General features: G+C 44.6%; 1 protein-coding gene across 5 annotated transcripts; it reads left to right on the forward strand.

Annotated features, from left to right (window-relative positions):
- Positions 1–4,545: 4,545 nt before the first annotated feature.
- On the forward strand, positions 4,546–19,282 carry tcf20 (transcription factor 20). 5 transcript variants are annotated; one of them, XM_056400601.1, is made up of 6 exons: positions 4,546–5,118; positions 7,290–16,030; positions 16,288–16,381; positions 16,510–16,573; positions 16,780–16,880; positions 17,627–19,282. In XM_056400601.1, the coding sequence occupies exons 2-6, from the start codon at positions 8,573–8,575 to the stop codon at positions 17,629–17,631; spliced, it is 7,722 nt and encodes a 2,573-aa protein (XP_056256576.1). In that variant the 5' UTR covers positions 4,546–5,118; positions 7,290–8,572; the 3' UTR covers positions 17,632–19,282. The 5 variants fall into 5 exon arrangements, with proteins under 5 accessions (XP_056256576.1, XP_056256574.1, XP_056256578.1 ...); XM_056400599.1 differs by having other exon boundaries at positions 17,632–19,282; XM_056400603.1 differs by having other exon boundaries at positions 16,510–16,559.
- The last annotated feature ends 1,468 nt before the right edge of the window (positions 19,283–20,750 follow it).

Here is a 20,750-nt window from a genome sequence, read left to right on the forward strand (position 1 = left end):
CCCTGAGAACCTTGGCTCTATGATTCACCTCTCTCACCACCCACCGCCCACGCCCAACATGATCCACCTCTAAAACCCTTGGATCAACTCGTTACCTGGCACTCAGGCTTTGCACACTTTCAGTTTTGCTGCTTGGGATGCTGATGCTGAAGCCGAGCCAGCCTCTCCTCCTCCTCCTCTTTCCTCTTTCCTCTGTCCTCCCCACTCTCCCCCCCCCCCCCCCCCCGCCTCTTTCACACTCTCCCACCCTCCCTCCATCCCTCCCGGTATCCGTAGTGATTGGAGGCAGGATTCTGAGGTTGCTAGGAGACGAGGAGAGTGTGGCAGCCGGGCCTCAGTGTGAGAGAATTATGTGAGTGCGGTGAGGGACATTAGGAGAGAGCGCCCCCTGCTGGTCACTGCTGGCCATTGATGCCTACAGTAAAAATGATCAGTGCCTCTTGCCACCTCTCATCTTTGATGAACAGGCAAAAGGATCACACAGAGGTGAGTGTGTGTGTGTTTAAGTGGGACAGAGTTATTTTAGAGCTGGAGTGTATGTTCTCTTTGTTATTTTATAACCCAATTTTGGTAAATATCATTTGTAAGATGGGAACAATCACTCTAATGTCGGCGAACAGAGAAAAAACTGAGTATGTCCCTTTGAGGAAAATACATCTTTGCATCATCAGTCCCTGCTAAGGTCACAGATTTAGAGTTGGAGCTGTTGCAAGTGTATTTCATCTGGGCTGCATCATGCTCTTTGATCTATAAGAGTTTCACTGAGATTGTGAGAGAGGGCCACCACACCTAGTAGCAATCAAAGTTCAAGATCTCATTTCTCCTTGTACGCAGAATTATGTTTTCAAAGCTGTGCCCATTCTTCTGATATAATACTTAATGTCTGTGGGACACTAATTGTGATATTGTAGGACACTCCGGATGAAGAAGGATCAAAGACTGTGAAATTGTACCAAAGCATAACTTTAGAAGCACACACACTTCAAAGGGACTGATGGATTGGGATTTCAGACAAAATAATATGAGGACTATTTTTCATGCTGTAATGCAAGGCCAGATTGTGAAGCATGAGCTCACAGCTGCATGTTTGTTGTATGACTCTGACTCCCTGTGGTCATCAAGGAAACTGCAAATCACTGCTGCTTTTTCGGGCATGTCATCGGTTGTTGCTGTATGAACTGGATGCTGCAGGATGCTAATGTTACCTTGGCTAGTATTTTGTTTTGAGTGCACTTTGGCGTGTGAGCTGCCAAATGTTTTCTGTTTATCTCAGCAACTATTCTACCCACTGTTTTACAAAATTAAAGGCAATTCAATTATACAGACATTGTCATCAATAATGTGTCATTGTACATTTATACAGAAATATGTACAGTATACGGTATATGTATGAAACATGAAACTAGCACCAAAATAATATACATGTGTATTTAAAGGATGGGCCTATGTAATGGTAAGTCCTTTTTTTTTCTTAAAGTTAAAATGAGGTTTGAACAGTTTTGATTTTGACAAATTAAATTAAGTATTTTCCAAAGGAAGAGTATTTTCATTACTAAATATATGCATGTGTCCCTGTGTGTTGCTTAGCTGCAGTGGATGGACTGTGACGCCGACTGTACCTTTGGATTTAACCCACACAAGCCTCATATTAACTTCAGATCAACTTCAGAATATATTTTTGCACAGAAAGTCGACTGTAGAGTTTGATCCCTGCATCTCCATGAACAGGAGAAAAGATTGAAGCAAGTAAAACCTGCTGTAATGTTCATATCGGCTCCTGACTGTTGTTTTCAGACACATAGATAGTACAGTGAGAGATAGACAGGAAAGTCGGGGAGAGAGAGAGAGTGAGGGCGACATGCAGCAAAGGGCCGCGGGTCGGACTCGAACCTACGGCTGCTGCAGTCAGGACAAAAGGCTACCAGTTGAACCACCGAGCTGCCGTTTGCACCTGATTCTTATAAAAGTTATTAAATCATCAGCAGTCATTATTGGTTATTATAACCACAGGCAAAATCAGTGACAGAAAAAAACCTCCTATCTAGCCTCACACCTTCACATAAAAATGACTCTTGAGAGTGGATTGTATTCAGGGTGAGCAGTGAGCACACGGCGCAGGCACTTATCCACTGTTCCTCTCTCCATGCACTCAGGTTATAGAACTATGTTCCAGCTGAGTTTTAATTGCCCATTCACCTGCTTGAGTGACATCTGGCTCTCCTGCACCTCAGGCCTGTGGACAATGTAGAGCTTTTGTACAAAGGCAGACAGATTGAACACATTGAAAAATAGTTCTATGTAAACGTTTGCACTGATGCAAAATGTCCTCTTTCACTTTTGGCATGTCAAGGACGTTTTGGTGAGAGAGCTTACATATTTGCTCTCGGTACTGGGCGCAGATATTATTGCTCAGATATCTGTAAAGGTAGACTTTGTCAAATTGGAAACGCAGGCTGTGTTTTCTCATGCAACAGCTCTTGTATAGCATTCATAAGTTTTCCAGTGTTGGATTTAGAAATATGAAGGAAGTCGACAACATTGTTGTTTTCATATTTATCCAAGGATGTGTAGAATGTGAATCCCTGTAAACAGATAGTAGCCTTTGCAAGTCGTGACGGTATCAACTATTAGCTACACATTGCATCGCAGCCTTGGGATGTTTTCTGTAATGTTTTCTCATTTTCATTCTCATTTTAAATGAAAAACTCTTATCAGTGAATACAGGGCAATAACACCAATGTGGATGCTATTCAACTGCACACAGATGATGAAACCATAAAGGGAGCTTGAGTCCTTTTCAGGCTGAATATACATTTTTACATTATATAATTACATGAATGAATACCACAATGTTAGCTTCAAAGAAATGCTCTAGTGTCAGTACGGACTTGCTTATTTCAAAATTCATATTTCAAACATCCGTCTCTTAGTTGACTTTCGGTTTGTACCTATACAATTTGAAAACAAAACATATAAGCTAATTGCAAGATATATGCTTAAAGGACCTTCTAGTGGGGGGAAAGGACCTTCTAATCACAATCATCTCTGTCAACACAACAGCAGAGAGACGACGCTTCTGTAGGACTGAGTGCAAACACGACTGTGTGCGTGTGACAAAGGCGCGAGGGGCTTTGAGTGTGTTCAAAACCGGTTGCTTTCTCTACAACTGTGCGCTTTGAGCCTCCTCTGTAGAAGATTTTGTGACCTTGTCCGTGATGGAGAGAGTCTGTGTGTATCCCAGCAGGCGTTCCTGTTGATTGGACAAGCCTGGCTGGCTGACTTGCTGGCCCAGAGTATCAATGCCCTTTATCTCGCCTCTCGGCTCTTTCTCTTCGACTTAGTGACAACACAAGTACACAACAGCTTGCGAGTGATTCATGGTTGAAGATTTGTGGTCGACAAAACAAGAGTATCTGTATGAAACTGCACATGTGAAAAGCAAATGTAGATATGTAGCCTAAAAATTATCCACAGTTAAGGCTCTGTGATGCAGTTGCTATGGCAACTATGATAGAAATAGACGTGTATCTGCAAGGGAATGAAATGTATTGAACTGTTGTTTAGAAACTGAGAGAGATTTTACTCTTTTGATTGACGGGTTAAGTGAGTGACTGCATACAGATGTGCACGCTTGTGTGCTAATCCTGAGCGCTGTGCATGTGTTTGTGCGTTTCAGGCTGGATTCTTGCGATTCTACGTGCATTATGTCTTTGTATGAGCATGTGGGGTTTCTATGTCTGAATGTATGTATGTTGTATCGAATGTGTATGTGTGTGTGTGTGTGTGTGTGTGTGTGTGTGTGTGCGCGCATGCATGACACACTGCAGCACATTAAAAGTGCAGCACCATGGATGGGGGGCATAGGGCACATCATTATGATGGTAGGAGAGTGTGAGTGGGTCTGCACTGCACTCACTGGCCCTGTGTGAGAGCAGATAAGCTCAGGCAGAGACAACACAATAAATTTAATGGGAAAAGGATTCTGTTTGTAGCACCTCCATTGTTGTTCTGGCCATGATGATGCTCTGAGAGTGTCGTGTCAAACATTAACCAATAGCTAGATATTATATTAAGTGGCTTTTCTTTGCGGAAAAAATAAAAACGAAAAACAATAGAGCTGTACTGGGTGTGCATTTCAGCATTAAGAGACCACAATAAACTTAAGCTTCATCCATTGCACTGCAGTCTTTCTCTAATGCAGTCAGACCTATTTGCTCACAAATTGTCTTTTATCTTTTATGGACTTATTCATTTCAGACACAACCTACCATTCTATTCAATCCTGTCTCCTCTCCATATTGCCTTTGTACCCTGGTGCCTTCATTAATCTACCCTAATTCACTTTGACTTGAGATGAAATAAGAACAAAGGATCTGTGTTAAAACGTTCAGCCCAGACATTCAAAAAATTGCATTTGCAATATAAGTATAATCTTATATTTTATGTTGTAAATAGGTGAAAATCAGTGAAAAAGAAAAAGCTTCAGAGAGGGAGGGGAGATGGAGGGATGTGATGGAGAGAGATGAGGGAGGGGGTGCAGGAATATGAGTGTGTATGCATTTTCAAGGCGGTCTTTCTGTTGCAAGAAAAAAAAAAAAAAACAGTAGTCTAACAGGAAAACGAATAGGTCGAGCCACTGATGAAGGCATGCAAATGCAATTTAGTGACGGAAACTGACGTTTGAGATCTTCATGTGTTAGCGGAGGCTTGTGTGATAGGAATGCATTTAATTTTAGTTCGAGATAGGTGGAATCACCTCAGCGGTGTGTGAAAGAGGGAGAGAGAGAGAGAGGCGAGGGAACAAGAGGGGAGGGGGCGGGGGTGTATGGACCTCACTGGTTACGGGACCTACAGGCACCCCGATTGTGCTCTGCTCTCATCATTTTTGGAGGTGAGGACAAAAGAAAAAAGGGGGAATCGGAAGAAAGGCCCGGGATCTGAGTGTCGTGACGGGCCCCCCGACTTCGCCGCCGCTGGTCGGGGTTGTCTGGAACTCAAAAGGGTGAGGGAAAAGCGGCGGAGCAGTCGACTCTAGACTGGGGTTTCCTGCCACAGCAGCGGGATTGTCACAAAACAGCCTTTCACTCTTCGAGGGGCCTTGTATTGCTACGTTTTCAGGTATGCATTTAGAGTATGTTAGCTAGCCTGTCTCTGACTCACTTGCCTCTCCCTGGCAAACGTTAGCTCTGTTTATTCAAGGAAAATGTCAGGCTGCGTGATGATAATTTTCTGATGCAGTACCCACACCAGGTCTCTTGCTAGTATACGTTATATATGCTAGCTAACCCCATTTACCCAGAGCCCAAGTGAATTTCTGAGGGGGGGAAACATCTGCACCTAATCACCTCTCTTTTGTAGCTAAACGCTGCTTTGCCTGCCCTGTGCCTTTAGCCTGCTGTAACTATCGGCTTGTGCACGTCCTCGGATTCTCGTTATAATGTAATAAACGCAAATTAGCTGGCTCGCTAAGATGCTAACTGGTGGTTGTAGCTTAGCTAGCTCCCAACGTATGCGACTAGCTGGCATATTTAATTTGCAGTATGTGAGGTATTTTGGCTAACGCTAACCTTACAAAAGCTAAAAGAGGCAGCACTACAAAGCTAATTGTAATGCGTATACCTTTGCTGTTGGCTAATGTAGCTGCTATGGCTATTGTACAGAAGCACAGTGTTGTGTTGATGACAACCTGAGACGATAAACCAAACATAACAGAGCTGGCGTTTGGTCATTATCTGCAAAGAGAAAAGCGTTGCGTATGCTCTTATCAGTCAGGCAGCTATGCAACTGATTGACTTGCTGACAGACTGCATTGAGTCAGTTTTCATTAATGCTGCACTGTTGTGTGTATTGTGAATGCTGCTGCCCGGTCGTGCACAGTGAGCTGCTGTGATTAATTAGTAATCAAGATATGAGCTAATGGACGGATTGGAGATGAATAGTGTCCTTCTAACTTTACCAGTTTTACACGTACGCTGGCTTTGACCCTTAAATGTGACACTTAGCCACGGACCTGTTTGATAATGCAGTCTATCTGACACTTATTTGATTTACAAGAAATGATCAGTTTGTTTTGTAGCCCCCCCCCCCCTCCTCCGCCGCCCCCCTCTGGTCCTGTGCCCCCCTCCCCCCTGTTCTTCTTCAACTGCTCATCACTTTCTCCATAAGTGAAAAACCTTAAATTACATTGGTGAAAATAGATTCACACTGATGATTAATTAACACATGATTAATGATAAATAATACCAGTTAGACTGATAGTTGTAATCATAAACAGTGCCGCTCAGATCGAGCTCACACTATGAGATAAGTCACCCAAAGTTGTTTTAGGGCCATTAACCATTTTACAGTGTATGTGAAGTAGACAATAGAGGCTTGTGTCACACATGGCAATTATGGGTACTGACCCCATAAAGGTGGCGTCATCCCTTTAAGTATCACCCATAATAATTAAGGCCCATTAAAACAAGTTAAATACCCCTAAAGTTAATGGTGTTTAGTCCCATTGTAAAGAGGTGGGAGATGGACTGCTCCTGACCTGGCTCCACAAAGCTGTTTGTTTACATTTGAAGAAGTGTTTGTGACCTTGTCTATGTTACTTTGTTGCTTTAATTGCATGCTGGTGCTAACCCACTTTTCTCTCCACCAACCCTGTTTGTTATCAGTCAGAAGAGACAGCTTAGGCATGTATTGTAAAAGCTCCAACCACAGTAAAGGCTGTACCCACAGTGCATATTAAAATAGGAGCATTGAGATGAGGCCAGCAAGCCTTTTAAGTAGTGAAGTACAGAGCTGAATGGGTAGTACATCCAACAAGGACATAATGTTAACATCGTTATTGGTTTGGTTAATATATTTGTAATAGACCTGTGTGATTATTCTGGTGGACTGCTGAAGATAGGTCCACATAATGGTAAATGCTGATGTAATATGTAATTTGATCTTGGATCCTGGGTTTTCTTTTTTCTTTTTAAATGTCAATTTAGTTAATTTTGAAATAATCCCAGTGACAGAATGCCTAAATAAAGGCTCAAATCATTTTTCATTTAGTTTGAACCCGCATTGGTCAACAGTGACTTGTTTAAATTAAAGTGATGAATTAAAAATAATCTTAAAAATGGAATTAGTCCAAAATGCATTTTTAGTATTAATGTGTGACCACAGTTTATTTCTCTTGATAGTTATTTAATTTCAGCAATAGGGCTTTAGCACAGGGTGTGGTAAACAAATGTATGTAATAACCAAACAATTTTTGCATGCTAACTTTTTCGATTCATCTTTTGTATTTGCAGAGTTGTGAAGGCTTCTGGTCAGCAACTCCTGGAAAATGAACTTATCCGCATGGAAATACTGAGGAGAAACAGAAAAACGGAGCTTGAATTGACTGAACTTAAGTGGAATAAATGGATTACCCTCCTTGTGGAAAAATTGTTGCCATGGAACTAGGTAGAATTAAATGATGGTTGAGAGAGAAAAACAAAGGTAAGGCAGCTACATGCTGAAGACACAGGAGAGCACCAAGAAGAATCTGAACACAGAGTCAAGGAAAGAACGAACAATAAACGGGGACCAAAGACCTCTTCAGTCCAAATGAATGCATGCAGTAGCAAAAAAAACAAAGTAAAAAGAAAATAGTATTTGAAAGGGAATGACCAAGAAACAGAACAACTCACAAAATATTACACTCTGCATCCACCAGTTGATGAGACTATCAATGGAGTGTTTGTCTTTGGGAGTGTTTAGTGAGGGTCTGTGCTCAGACCTGTTGATTCTGTTACTGCAGGTTTTTTCTCACACAGGTGTGAGTCAGGTCATACATGTTGGCGAGCTGAAGGATTGCTGTGACAGGACACAGTCTCAATGGTTGTATTGAGATTTTTTGTTTTTGTTTTTTTTTTGGTACAGGATGCTGTTGGATCATAACTCAATTTAATCCTAACGTAGCTCTGCTTGCTTGAGCCGTTACTATAGTGGAGTGTATAACACGTAAAGACATTTGAGGTTGAACATCTTGCGCGGTGGTGTGTCAGTTGTCCGTGATATCATTGCCTGCACAGTGCCGAACCACTTCAGCTTCGTGGGAATGACTGCACACTTTTAATCTAGCATTTTTCTGCAGTACAAACCTGCTTCATCAAATATTTCTTTTTTTTTTCTTTAAAAAAATTCCATTTTTTAAGACCCAGTGATTAAGTGAACCTTTTTTTTTTTTCTTTTCTTTTCTTTTCTTTTTTTTTTACTGAACACAACCATCACATTGAAGAGGAAAAGCTTTTTACCATTTGGCCTTTTTATATATTGATAAAAATCCTTGTTTGTTCGACCTCCCTAAAACTTTCTGCTAGAAAAAGCATCTGCGGTATATATTCCTTCTGCTTCAGCTCTTTGGTGGATTTCAAAAGCATCTCCTTGTTTTACTGCCAGGCCATAGACTCTCTTTGTCATTTATGGTTACTGCCATAAGCCTTCCAGTTTATGATCAGAAACATTCCCTGACATAGACTCTGACAGATATTTCCGTTTTTGATCCAAACTTGGAAACAAAAAAACAAACAAAAAAAAAAAAAAGGAAACAATGCAGAATTTTTCTAACAGTCCGGCTCCCACCTCTCTCCCCCATGGGTTCAGTGGGAGAGGTGGAGGGGGGCCACCGTATCCCCCTCAGCCAGCAGATCCCCAGATCTCCCCAAGGATGACGGATGATTACGCAGGGATGCAACAACAGAGCCTGCACAGAGGCCATCACCACCCAACTCAAGCCAGCCACATGCTCGCTTACAGCGCTAGAAACAGAGGAGCTGTGGAGCCACCACCAACACAGGGTAACATTCACAGTGGCAACAGTAACAACCCTTACAGGAAGGACGCCATGGATTATTATTTTTCAATGGGTGGGAAGGACAGGCACAGAAGGGGAGGTATAGGTTACGGGGCAGGCTTTGGGTACCCTAATATTGATGGACATTTACCTCACCAGTACAGGCATGCTGGATCTGGCTCTGCTCCATCATCTGGCCTCATGTCACCATATCCAGTAGACTATGGCTCCAGTGCTGGTTCAGGTGGAGGTGCTGGTGCCGGAGCGTTCTCTCCTACTCACCAGTACAATATGAGTCAGAACCCTGCATTGCAGACAGTGCCAGGTTCTCAGTTGCAGCACCGCCAGCATGGGCAGACCTTCCCAGCTGTCCACCATGGACAGCAGCATAGGAGCTATCCACACTCTGGGCACAGAATGACCCCACAGTACCCACACTACTCCCCACAGGGTGGAGCGTCCACGGGGTCATCAGGAATGTACAGCCCCCCTCCGCAGAGATATCTCGACGGGGCTGCTAGCACTGGGTTTGATCCCAAAGTCAACAGTTCTCCCAGTGTCAACTCCAGTTCAAACTCAGTCTCCAGTTCAGTTGCTGCTAACAATGTGGGGCCAATGGAGAATGTTCAACAGAGTTACCATGCTTCAAATTATCCTGGATATTCCCCACAGACGCTTTCTCTTCACAAGCAGGCCACACTACAGCACCGCAACTCACAGCACAATTTAGGGGTAGGTTATGACAACTCTCTCAAGATGCAGCACCAGGGCCCGTCTCCAGGGTCTGTATATGCTAAACATCATCAAACCTCTAATCCCAGTATACCTCAAGCAGCATCTCAAGAAATAGCCAAATCCCCAATGCATCCCAATGCTCAGCAAACCCAAATCAACCAAAACTTTAGCCCCATATCCAACCCCTCTCCAGCTGCCTCAGCAGTGCATTCCCCCAGCTGTAGTTCCTCTCCTTCTCCTTTGATGGGTGTCTCAGAGGCACATGGAAACCCCTCAGGTCATGGTCCTTCGCATCCTCCTACATCAAACCCCCGTAGCAGCCATGGTCATGGCAGATTACTGCAGACTATGCCTCAGTTAAGTCCCACACCCAACTCAAATAGCAGCATCAGTAGTTGTGGTAGCAGTGGCAGTCATAAAGCTCACAGCATGAGTTCAGCTGGAGGGAGCAGTCTCCCTCCAACAGGCCGCAACAAAATGGGTCTAAGCGCAGGGATCGGATCCCGAGAGGAAGGCTCCTCTGTTTATTCATCGTCTCCACTTGATAAAATGCAGGATGCAGGCCTGAATAGTCTTAATGCCTTGAGCTCACAAGTAGCCAATTTACCAAACACAGTTCAGCACATGCTCCTCACTGACACAGTGCTTTCACAGAAGAAGAAAGATGGCGGGCAGATGCAACAGGCAACACACAGCGTGCCCCCGTCACAGCCAAGGAGTCGAAATGCAAGCGCCGCCTCAAGTACTAGCACAGTCAAAGATGGAAGTGCATTGGGGAGTGGTGATGGCGCCAGCTTAGACGCTGGTGCTGATGAGGACTCCTCAGTGATGTCAGTTGGAGGCTCATCAGGGACCAAGGTGGAGCGCGAGGAACAGTTTTCTGAGGGGGAACACGGGAGGGTGAGACAGATGAGCGGTGCAAGCAGTGGATCTGAAACAACTGGCTATCACCCTCCACCTCCGACTCAAAACCAACCACAGACTGGACAAGCATCAAATATCAAAACCATCAGCTCAGATTCACCGTCAAAAGAACCGAGTGTTTCCGAAGCAAAAGCAAATGAAGCTAACGCTCCTTCGTCATCATCTCCATCCTTTGGATGTCAGTCATCAGACACTGGCGCAGTTTCACATTCAACACCTCCAGTTTCCTCATCCCCCTCGTCCACCTCCTCCAGTATTCCTCCTCCCCAGCCGAACTGCGTCTCAGAGCCCGGTTTAACATACAATGACAACAGGGGTGGCCACAGGAAGACGGCAGAAATTAAAAATGAAGTAATCAAAAATGAAAGTGAAGGCGCAGTTGAGAAAACGGAGAAAGGCGGAAGCCAAATGCAGCGAGATGGAGAAGTCAATACACAAAATGGTCAGGACAAAGAAAATAGGTTGCAAACTGCATCCAGATTACACAGTAACCAGAGGGAAGAAAAGCACACATCTGAGGAACAGCAAAGTGCCAGCAGTGTTGGTGTGATTGTTTCAGCTCGATCTGAGGGAGGTCACACTGAAAAAAGCAAGCACCCCCAAGACAACTGTATTGAAGAGAAACAGTCGCACTCTTACTTAAGAGATTCCAGCAGTCACAATGGGGAGGAAGGAGTAGATCTGACTTTATATTCCTCCCATCACCAGAAATCTAACTTTGGACGGCCTCAAAATCCTCCCCAGTCTGGTCCTCATAAATATGGCTACCCAGAATCAACATATGGCTCAGATTTGTCAATAAAGAAGAGAGGGAGGGCTGGCGCTGCGAGTGTAATGGAATCAAATTCCAGATACTTAGGATACCAACCATCACAAGCTGGTTATGGCCCCGTGCATCCAAAAGATGGTGGTTCTGTAGCAGAGGGCTTGGTGAAGAGAGGGCAAGGAGCAGGAGGGAAAGTTCATGAGGATAATTCACAAATGCAGCAATTTCCCAGCCTTTTACAAGAGGTTCTTCAAGGTTACAATTTAGATAGACGTTATGGCAGACCAGAGCAGGCATTTCCTGCCCATCTCCAAGTTCAACAACAGTTTCAAACTAGACTCCCGTATGGCATGGCTGATAATATGAGAATCCAGAGTGGAGGAACTGAGGCTTCGGCTCTTTCTGCTCAAGTGGGCAGCTCTGGAAAGCCCTCACATCCAAACCTGAGGCATGGAGGGGAGCCTGATTTCACCACGGATCCTCAGTCCTCTGTGAAGTCAGAAGTGTCCAATGCTAAGAGTTTGCAAAACGCTGAAAAACCGGAAGTGGGTGTGTCTCAGAGTCATGCACCACAAGCTACAGAGTCTCAGCAACCCCCACCCAAACATATAAACTTAGCTGACTATTCTCTGCCACAGAGAAAAGTGTTTTCTAATGTGTCCACTCCATCCTCTGCTGTGCAGGAGCTCCTTTTGCAAGAGCCAGAGCCCCTAACAGGCAGCATTGGTCAAACTGAGTCTCAAAAATCATCAGGCTCCATATTAGCCCCATCAGAGCGGCGCTCTGTCATCTGTGATGTGTCGCCAAACCGACGCAGCACACCAGAGAGGGACAGGGAAAGTGACAGAGAGAGGGAGCGGGAGAAAAGTCAGAGTGGAGCCTCTGTGATTCAACAGCCATTTTCCTCTCCAGCAGCCGCCAACGATCTGAGTAAAAAGGATACGGGAGAGAAACAAGTGGTGAAAATGGAAACGGCATCAAAAGAGGCTGGCCCAGACGCCGTAAATTTACAAACTGATCATCACGGGAGTGGCGGAGCTAATGAGGCAGATATAGAGTATCATCCCAAGTCTGTTCATTCATCTGTTGTAATGAATGCTGACCCCTACAGGCGAGGTAATGTAGATATTTCCCCCTTGTCTTCTCACCCTATGAGCTCTAATCCTCTATCTTCACCCTCAAGGCATCCGTCCTATCTTCATGGTGTTGATTTATCTACTGGCAGCAGCAGCAGCTTTCCTGGATATCGATATGGAGATACAAGAGAAGGAAATATAATGCCACGCAGCAACCCGCATTTCCCCCCCCACCATCCGTACCACAGCTTATCCCCCCAGGCTCAAACCTCGAATAAGCTTCAAATGTATCCTCACCCTCGCGGCCTCCCTCATCACCCGCACGACATGAGTGACTGGGTAAAAGCGTTGAACAGGCCGTCAAAGGAGATGATGATGCAGCCCGGTTCGTCTCCAGGAAGACATAAGGTCGGCCAATCGGAGCAGAGGCAGAGGATGATCTCCCAGACTGACATGCCAGGTGAACAGCACGCAACCAAACCTTCACTCCATCATCAAAGCGCTTATTTCGACATGAAAATGTGGGAGGCGGCGCACCCTGGAAGAGAAGGCCCGAGAATGATAGAGGGAGACTCCTACTACAGGACACAGCCGCCTCCTCCGCCGCCGCCTCCTCCTCCTCCACCTCCTCCAGCTCCAGTGGCTTCACTCGGACCCGCTCCTCCGCTCCTGACTCATGGCCAAAACGCTGCTGAACCCGAGGTGTCCCGAGGAACCGCAGAGGAAACCAAGCATCCCGGCCCACCTCCTCCATCCAGCTCCGCTAAGCCTCCTGCTGACATGAACTCCACTCTGCCACAGGTGCAGCGTCAGACTAAAGCCGGGGGTTCTGGAGACACAAATCCACTAATATTGAGAAGGAGAGTTCGTTCTTTTATCTCTCCTATTCCTGCCAAAAGGCAACTCCAGGATGCGTCTCAGCAGAGGGCTGCCACAAATTCACATCACTCTCCTGGGGCCCAGTCTGAGTCTAGCCATCACAATGAAGATGACTCATCCAGTTCAGATATCCCATGTCCCAGGCTCTCCTCCCCTCTGCCCGGAGAGAATACCTATTCACAACCTTTATCTCCATCAAGCGGTAATGCCAAGGTTTTGACTCCCAGGAAAGGACGAGGTTTGAAACTAGAGGCAATAGTGCAGAAAATCACACCAAATATTAAAAAGCCAGCAGGCCATGGTGATGATGAGTCAAATCATTACCCAGGCTTCTCTCATTCAGAAATACCAACGTTTAATGATTCACAGGACCAAGACTTAGCACATTTCCCGAGGGTTGCAGGAGGGGATGATAGCTACATGGATGAAAGTCACTCATTAAACGACATGATTCCCTTCAGAGGCGTTGATGAGACTGGGCCTTTACCTCCGTCTGCTTATCCATGTGATCCTCATCAGACGTCCCAGGCCCTCAAACAACAAGACTTTGACTTTGGATTAGTGGCCGCTGTGGCATCGGTATCCGATGACAAGGAGGACTTTGCTTTGCTCGGACCTTTACCCCCACCTCCGCCTCTTCCACGCCCAGTCCAGGGTTCCCCACCTCCATCCTCATCTGCCCTGTCAGACATTCAACATTTCACCAACACTTACCAGCAGCTTGAGACGAGAAGAGGAGAGCAGTCTGCTGCCACCCTTCTGCGACAGAAACTTCAAGAATCTGGCATGGGATTTGATGATTATCCTGGCAGTGACTACTATGGAACCACCTCGCCACACCACGGCCAGGCTCAAGGACACATGCTGAACAGACATCAGATGTCCTCTGGGAGGTCCAGTCTGTCACCACAAGATTCTAAGCCTCCGGAGAGTGTTGTGCCTAAAGGCTATTTCCCATCTGGCAAGAAGAAGGGCAGGCCTGTAGGGAGCGTGAATAAACAAAAACGGGCCCAGAACCAAGCCCAAACACAGGCGCAGGCCCAACCTCAAGTCCAGACACAGAACACAACTCTGAGTGCTCCTCCAGCCCCACCCACTCCAGCTACAGCTACAGCTACAGCTACAGCTACAGCTACAGCTACAGCTGCTGCTGCTGCTGCTCCAACTCCACCCGCAGTGCAGACTACCAGCAGCACCCCCGCCCCTGCAGCACCCCCACTGTTGGACAATAAAATCACTCCCCCGCTGGCCCCACCTGTTTTAACCCAGGTAGTGAAAGTGGACGGTGAGAGTGAGGACACACAGCCAGAGACCGAGGTCAAACCTGTGCGACGGAGACGCAAAGGTGTGAAAGATGAAGACGAGCCACTCGAAGCAAGGGGGCGACAGAGGAGGAGGAGGAGAGGGGCGGCGGCGGCGGCAGGGGCGGCGGCGGGGGTGGCCAAAGACGACCCAGATACACCTTTAGGGGCAGGAGGAAGTCCTGGCGCAAACAAAGTATTCTTGGATCCAAATAGAAAAGGCCTGTTTGTTCCACACATACATGTGGAAAAAAAAATTCCTGAGATAGGGGCGGTGTGCACCATCGTAAATGCTGAGGAGGACAAGATGAAAGGGGAGCGTGGTGCAGTCGCAGGGAAAGCGGGCGGGAGTGGGATTGATTCTCTCCTGACCTCAGCTCTTCCCTCCCAGTTATCGAGGAGAGACAGAGAGTCGGAGAAGAGGAAGACGGACGAGGTGGAGACTACACTTCAGTCAGGAAAAGCACTTCCTTCATCTGGCTATGTTGTTTCGGGACCCGTGATTACAGAGACCAATCACTCTGGCCGCCTGCTTTGCTGCCTGTGTCAGAAATGGGCAAATTACAAACACCTCGGAGATCTCTACGGGCCTTTCTATCCAGCCGAATACGCCGCGAAGCTCCCCAAGAACCAGCCCCAGGTCAGACAATGTCAAGCAACGGCAACAGGAACAAACAAAACAGGACCAAATTCAGACATAAGCTCAAACGCTCTGAGCACAGTCCAAGACTCACAGACACAAGACGCTCAGTTTATCAAGCCTTCGACCGAGAGTGACTTCGCCGTCAGCTTTGACTCAAACCCCACATCTCTTAACACTCCAGTGAGAACCGCCTCCCCAGCTGCTGGAGAGGATATGATGATGATGCATGTGGCTGGCAAGCTGAGTAACACCGCCTCCTCTTCCTCCTCCTCCTCCTCCTCCTCCTCTTCCTCCTCCTCCTCTTCTTCCTCCTCCTCCTCCTCCACTACCACCACCACAACCACCACCACCACCACCATCATCAACAACAACAACAACAGCAAATCAACATCTCTAACCTGGGATATGAATCTAGATATCCGACCTATCCCTGAGCTTAAGCGAGAGCCAGACCTCGAGGTCGACCAGCAGCAGCAGCAGCAGCAGCAGCAGCAGCAGCAGCAGCAGCAGCAGCAACAGCAACAGCAGCAACAGCAGCAGCAGCAGCAGCAGGTGCAAAAACAGCTGCAGCCGCCAACGGATGAAGCTCAACAACGACCTCAGCACAGAAAGCTGACCTCACATCCCCGCTTTAAGAGGAGGCACAAATCCAGTGAGGATTCCCCCAGAATGGTGCCTTCCAACAGTAAGGCGTCCCTGCCCTTCCAGCCCCCACCGCCGGCCTTGGACTCCCTGGGACCTTTGGCACAACTTGCCCAGCTGCCACAGATGCCCATGGACCCGGAGGAGCTGTGGGTCCACGAGGGTTGCATAGTGTGGACCAGTGGAGTGTACCTTGTCAATGGGAGGCTGTACGGCCTGCAGGAGGCACTAGATGGCGCCAGAGAAACAGTGAGTGCCCTCTGTGTCTATTTGACCTGTTTTTGTTTTGGGATAATTCAGGTTTACAGCTCCTTATTTCTGCCGTTGACTGGAGCTGTTTAAAATGTGGCTTGTGAAAGTGATAAGCAGACATGTCAGTGGTTTAATAGTGTTATGTGTTTATTGATTTTTTATAATTTTGCTAGGCCCTTAGCTGTTCCTCACTGTCTAGTACAGTTTTAAGATGTATTGATTTCTTCTTTTCCATTCTGTCCGTCTCGGCTCAGAGCTGCTCGTACTGTGAGATGGTCGGCTCAACGCTGGGCTGCTACAGTAAAGGCTGTACACTTCGCTATCACTACCTGTGCGCTATCGAAGCAGGTGAGTGGATGCATTAAATACAGACGCAGTGTGGAAAAAAAACGAGTCGGCGTAAAGCACAAACATTGCGTTGACGAGCTCTGTGGTAATCTGTGCACAGCACTTCATAGTGTCTCTCGTCTCTCCAGATTGCTCTCTGAATGAAGATAACTTCTCGCTGCGGTGTCCGAAGCACAAGGTAAAGAAAGAGAGGTTGGTTTTCAAAACTGTTTCTGCGGAATTTTTTCCTTTCGTTTTATTTGGTGAAAAATCCTTTTTTCTGTTTTTGACGTTTGCAACTCTAGGTCCTCGCCTCCCAATCACCCGCGGAGCTGGAAGGCTTCATTACGTTCAATCATTTCCTCATCTAAGCCCGGCAATTTTCTTTCTTTCTTTCTCTCTCTCTCTCTCTCACGCAGTTTACCCAGAGCATCCGGCCAGCCAAGTCAGTGTACCTGGAGCAGTCAGAGAGAGGCTGAGAGAAACGGAGAGGAAGAAGAGACACAGGAGTCTGGGAGCTGTAAGTTTAGACTCAGCTCTATGTTTTTGTGTCTGTGTGTTTTTGAGTTTATTTGGATCAGTCCACCCTTTCAGATCTGCCCCCATCCAAAAGATAAATTTCTTTTTTTCTCCATATGAATTCATACAGGATGTTAGCTTGTAATGTTAATGCCATCTTTCCAGTGTAAAACACCACTTCATCACCCAGCGGGTTCAATCACCCCCCCCCAAAAGAAAAAATTTAATCTAGGAGATGATATTTTTCCTTTTATTTGGTGGGAGACTCGTCTCTCGTTAATGGACCTTTCAGTAAATTGGCACTAATTTGTTGCCTCAGGGCTGTTTATCTCTTTTCTATTCATACGGTTTCATTTCACACGGAGACACACCAGCTACTCTTTGTTGGCTGGTTCTCGGGAATCATGTAGATGAAGATCTTTCTGCTCTCACACTCCTCCTCACTCCACCTTAGTGGCTGTCACTCCCTCTCACTCTCAGTCCAGCCTGTCCTCATGGAAACTAAAGACACACCGCATCACATCATCTCCCCTGTTCTTCTTCTTTAGTGAGATTGCAGCAGAACACTGTTGGTTTCTCTTCACCTCATCATGTTTTCCTTCCAGTATATTCTTGACTAGCAGATGCCTGATGTATGTGACATTTGTCAGGTCTCTATTAGATTGTGCTGCACGTGAAAGTTGATCTTGTGGATGATACTTACCTCCATTTTTGTTTTTTGTTGTTTTTTGTGTTTCCTTTCCCTAGGTTAGTTTGGACAATAGAAGACTGGGAAACCCGTTTGTGAAGCAGCCCCAAATGTGAAAGGACAGGACTGGCATCTGTGACAGAGAACAACAAAAGGGAATGTACAATTTCTCTACAGGAATCAGCATTATTTACATTTAAGACAATGGGGAAAAGAAAACCTTTTTTTTTTCCTCGAGAGAATTATTGCTCTTTACTTAAAAGCAGAAAAATAAAGAAAAAAAAAAAACATGGACATGCAACATAGAGGAACAGAGCTACAAGAAAAAGACAAAAAAAAGACAAAAAAAAACAAACTACAAAGGTCGAAGTGGAATAAAAAGAGATGTCAAGACTGACGGAGGAACTTTTCTTTAAAGAACAAAAGAAACAAACTTCCTCCCTAGGCTTACTTTGATTTTCCTTCAGACACCCTCAAAGTGTTAAACTCTTTGTTTATCATCATCTTTATTATCATTTACCTTTTTTTTTTTTTCCAGGTTTCTTTTGTTTGCTTTGAAGAGACATATTGGGAGCAAGCTGGGCGTCACACCCAGAAAAAGAGAATGCGAGAATGATGTATCCTCTCGCAAAGTAGTATTTTACCTTATGTTATTAGGATGGTCACAATTATTATTTTAGTCCTCATTATTATTTTGTATCCTCATTAGTATTTACTCATAAAAAAAGACATGGATGTGTCTCACTTTATATTCAGTCAACACATGAATTGGATTTTTTTATTTTTTTTTATTTTTTTTTATTTTATTTTTTCCCCATTCCTGGAGAGGGAGGAGCCAGAGTGGTGATGTCTGGAATGTCAGGGTCGAGTTTGCCACAAAGACATTATTGCCTTGGAGAACGGACATCTGTTGCCTTTCAAAAGTCACGTGTATGAGTGAGAAGTGTGTGTGTGTGAGAAACTGAAAAATGCCGATATCTGGGTCTTTGATTCCATTTTGATCCTTTTGAAAAGTGTTCTTATTTTTCATCACTGGGGTTTTTACGGTACAGATAGTATTCATGAAAAATCAGATGGACAGTCTTATTTTTCAAGTACAAAATGTTTGTAATGTGCAAAGAGAAGGAGAGAGCCTTGTAAGAGGAGGAGATGACACTATGGACTAATGCGTGTCTGCCATCTTTAACCGTGCTGACTGGAAAAAGATGAAGGACAGGACTCTGAAGAGTTTTTCATTGTTGTGGAACTGTGTACTGGGTGCACAAGTGTGTATGTTCTACATAGGAAGTTACGTTTGACTGACAGGTGTCGGTCCCTCGGACGGTGATGAAACATTTTTTGGAACTGAAAACCTTGGAGGAGGAGGTGTCATACGATGGGCTGTGATTGGCCAACCGTACTGGCCAGTGGGGGGGTGGGAGTGGGGGGGGGTGGGGGGTGGGAGAGAAAAGCCGAACCAAGTGCTTTTGAATGGCTTCATTCTTAAGTGACACAGCAGCGATTTGATCGGGAGATGCAAAATCCATTCAAAAGAAGCATTGCCATAAAATTTAAAAGTGAGTCGTACATGGTGTTGTCTTTATCATTTTTTATTGTTATTCTTGTAAAAAAAAAAAAATCAAGCTGAGAAGACAGTTACACTATCAAAACCATGCTGTATTAGAAACCTGTCAATATGTATATGAATTATGAATACACTTAAGAAATGCTTCAAGTATGCTCCTCTTCTTATTTCTGAAACATATTTTTGTTACTTTTGTTGCACTGATAAAAACCACCTGTTTCAGTTTCATGACATTTTTCTATTTTTCTTTTTTGTTGCTAAAACCAAACTGCCTCCCTCTTTTCTTCTTTTTGTTTTCTTTTGCACGTTTTTATGGTATGCACATAAGCTATCTCTCTCTGTTTCAATCACATACACACAAATGCACGCTTTCTCTCTCTATCCTTTCTTCTTCTTCGCTCTTCTCGTCTTTTCAGTTCGAGGGAGTGCATGACCCTATTTCTGACTTTCTCAGACTCCCCTGAGTCTAAAACCTGTTGTGCCAGGTCGAGGATCCTGTTGTTTCCCGTGTCAGTCCACGTCCAATTGCAGGTAATTAATGTGTGAATTCTTGAGTAATGGTCAAAAACAACGTTTTGTGTTGTCACATTGACTTTGATCACCAAAAATCTAAAGAGTTCATCTTTGTGTCCAAGTGAATGTTTGTGCAAAATTTGAAGAAATTCCCTCAAGTTGTTACTGAGATATCATGTTCGCAAGGCCAAAAAATGTGTTTTGTGAGGTCACAGTGACCTTTGACCACCAAAATCTAATCAGTTCGTCCTTGAATCCAAGTGAATATTTGTACCAAATTTGAGTAAATTCTGAGATAAGAGGAGAACGGGACACAGGCTGGAAACGTAAAGCCTCCGTCCACGGCTGTAACTGGTGCAGAGACATAAATAGGAAGTTAAAACCAAATTGTCTGATTTATCTCAAGTCAAAGTTTAAATATTTTTAAATATAAGTGTCATTAAGGGTGTAAATTTGTGCCTGAGGTTTTAGATTTAATGTATTTTGCTCCAATGTCTTAGGACAATGTTTCTCAACCAGGGGGAGGTGAAAACAGCTTAGTGTTACATCAATTAATCAAAAATCAAATTTACTATTTGATTTAAAAATGACACTGTACATACACATTGAATCAGCTGCAACATGGTAAATGTTAAGTGAAAATTAAAAAGTCTGCAGAAAGTTGTAACTTAACATTAGTTAAAAGGCTAAAAGTAGTGAGAACAAATAGCTAAAGTGCAAATGGTTGAAATAGTTGCATAAAGTAATCGATAAAAGTTTACAACAGCTTAAATCAATGAATAAACAGCAGATAGAAATTGATAAAATGTTGAAATAGCTATAAGCCATGGATAAATGCTTGAAATAGTTAGCATCAAGTCATAGATTAAAGGTTAAAGAAGCAAAGATTCATGAATAAACAACGGAAAGTAATTTATAAAATGTTGAAATAGCTGAAAGTAATCAAAAAGTGATCAATCAAAAGGTAATCATAGATAAAAATAGATCAAAAATAATATATAAATGACTGAAATAGCTGAAAGTAATCAAAAAGTGATCAATCAAAAGGTAATCATAGATAAAAATAGATCAAAAATAATATATAAATGACTGAAATAGCTAAAAGT

This window comes from Seriola aureovittata, chromosome 17 (assembly GCF_021018895.1).
Source record: "Seriola aureovittata isolate HTS-2021-v1 ecotype China chromosome 17, ASM2101889v1, whole genome shotgun sequence".
Lineage (NCBI taxonomy): Eukaryota > Metazoa > Chordata > Actinopteri > Carangiformes > Carangidae > Seriola > Seriola aureovittata.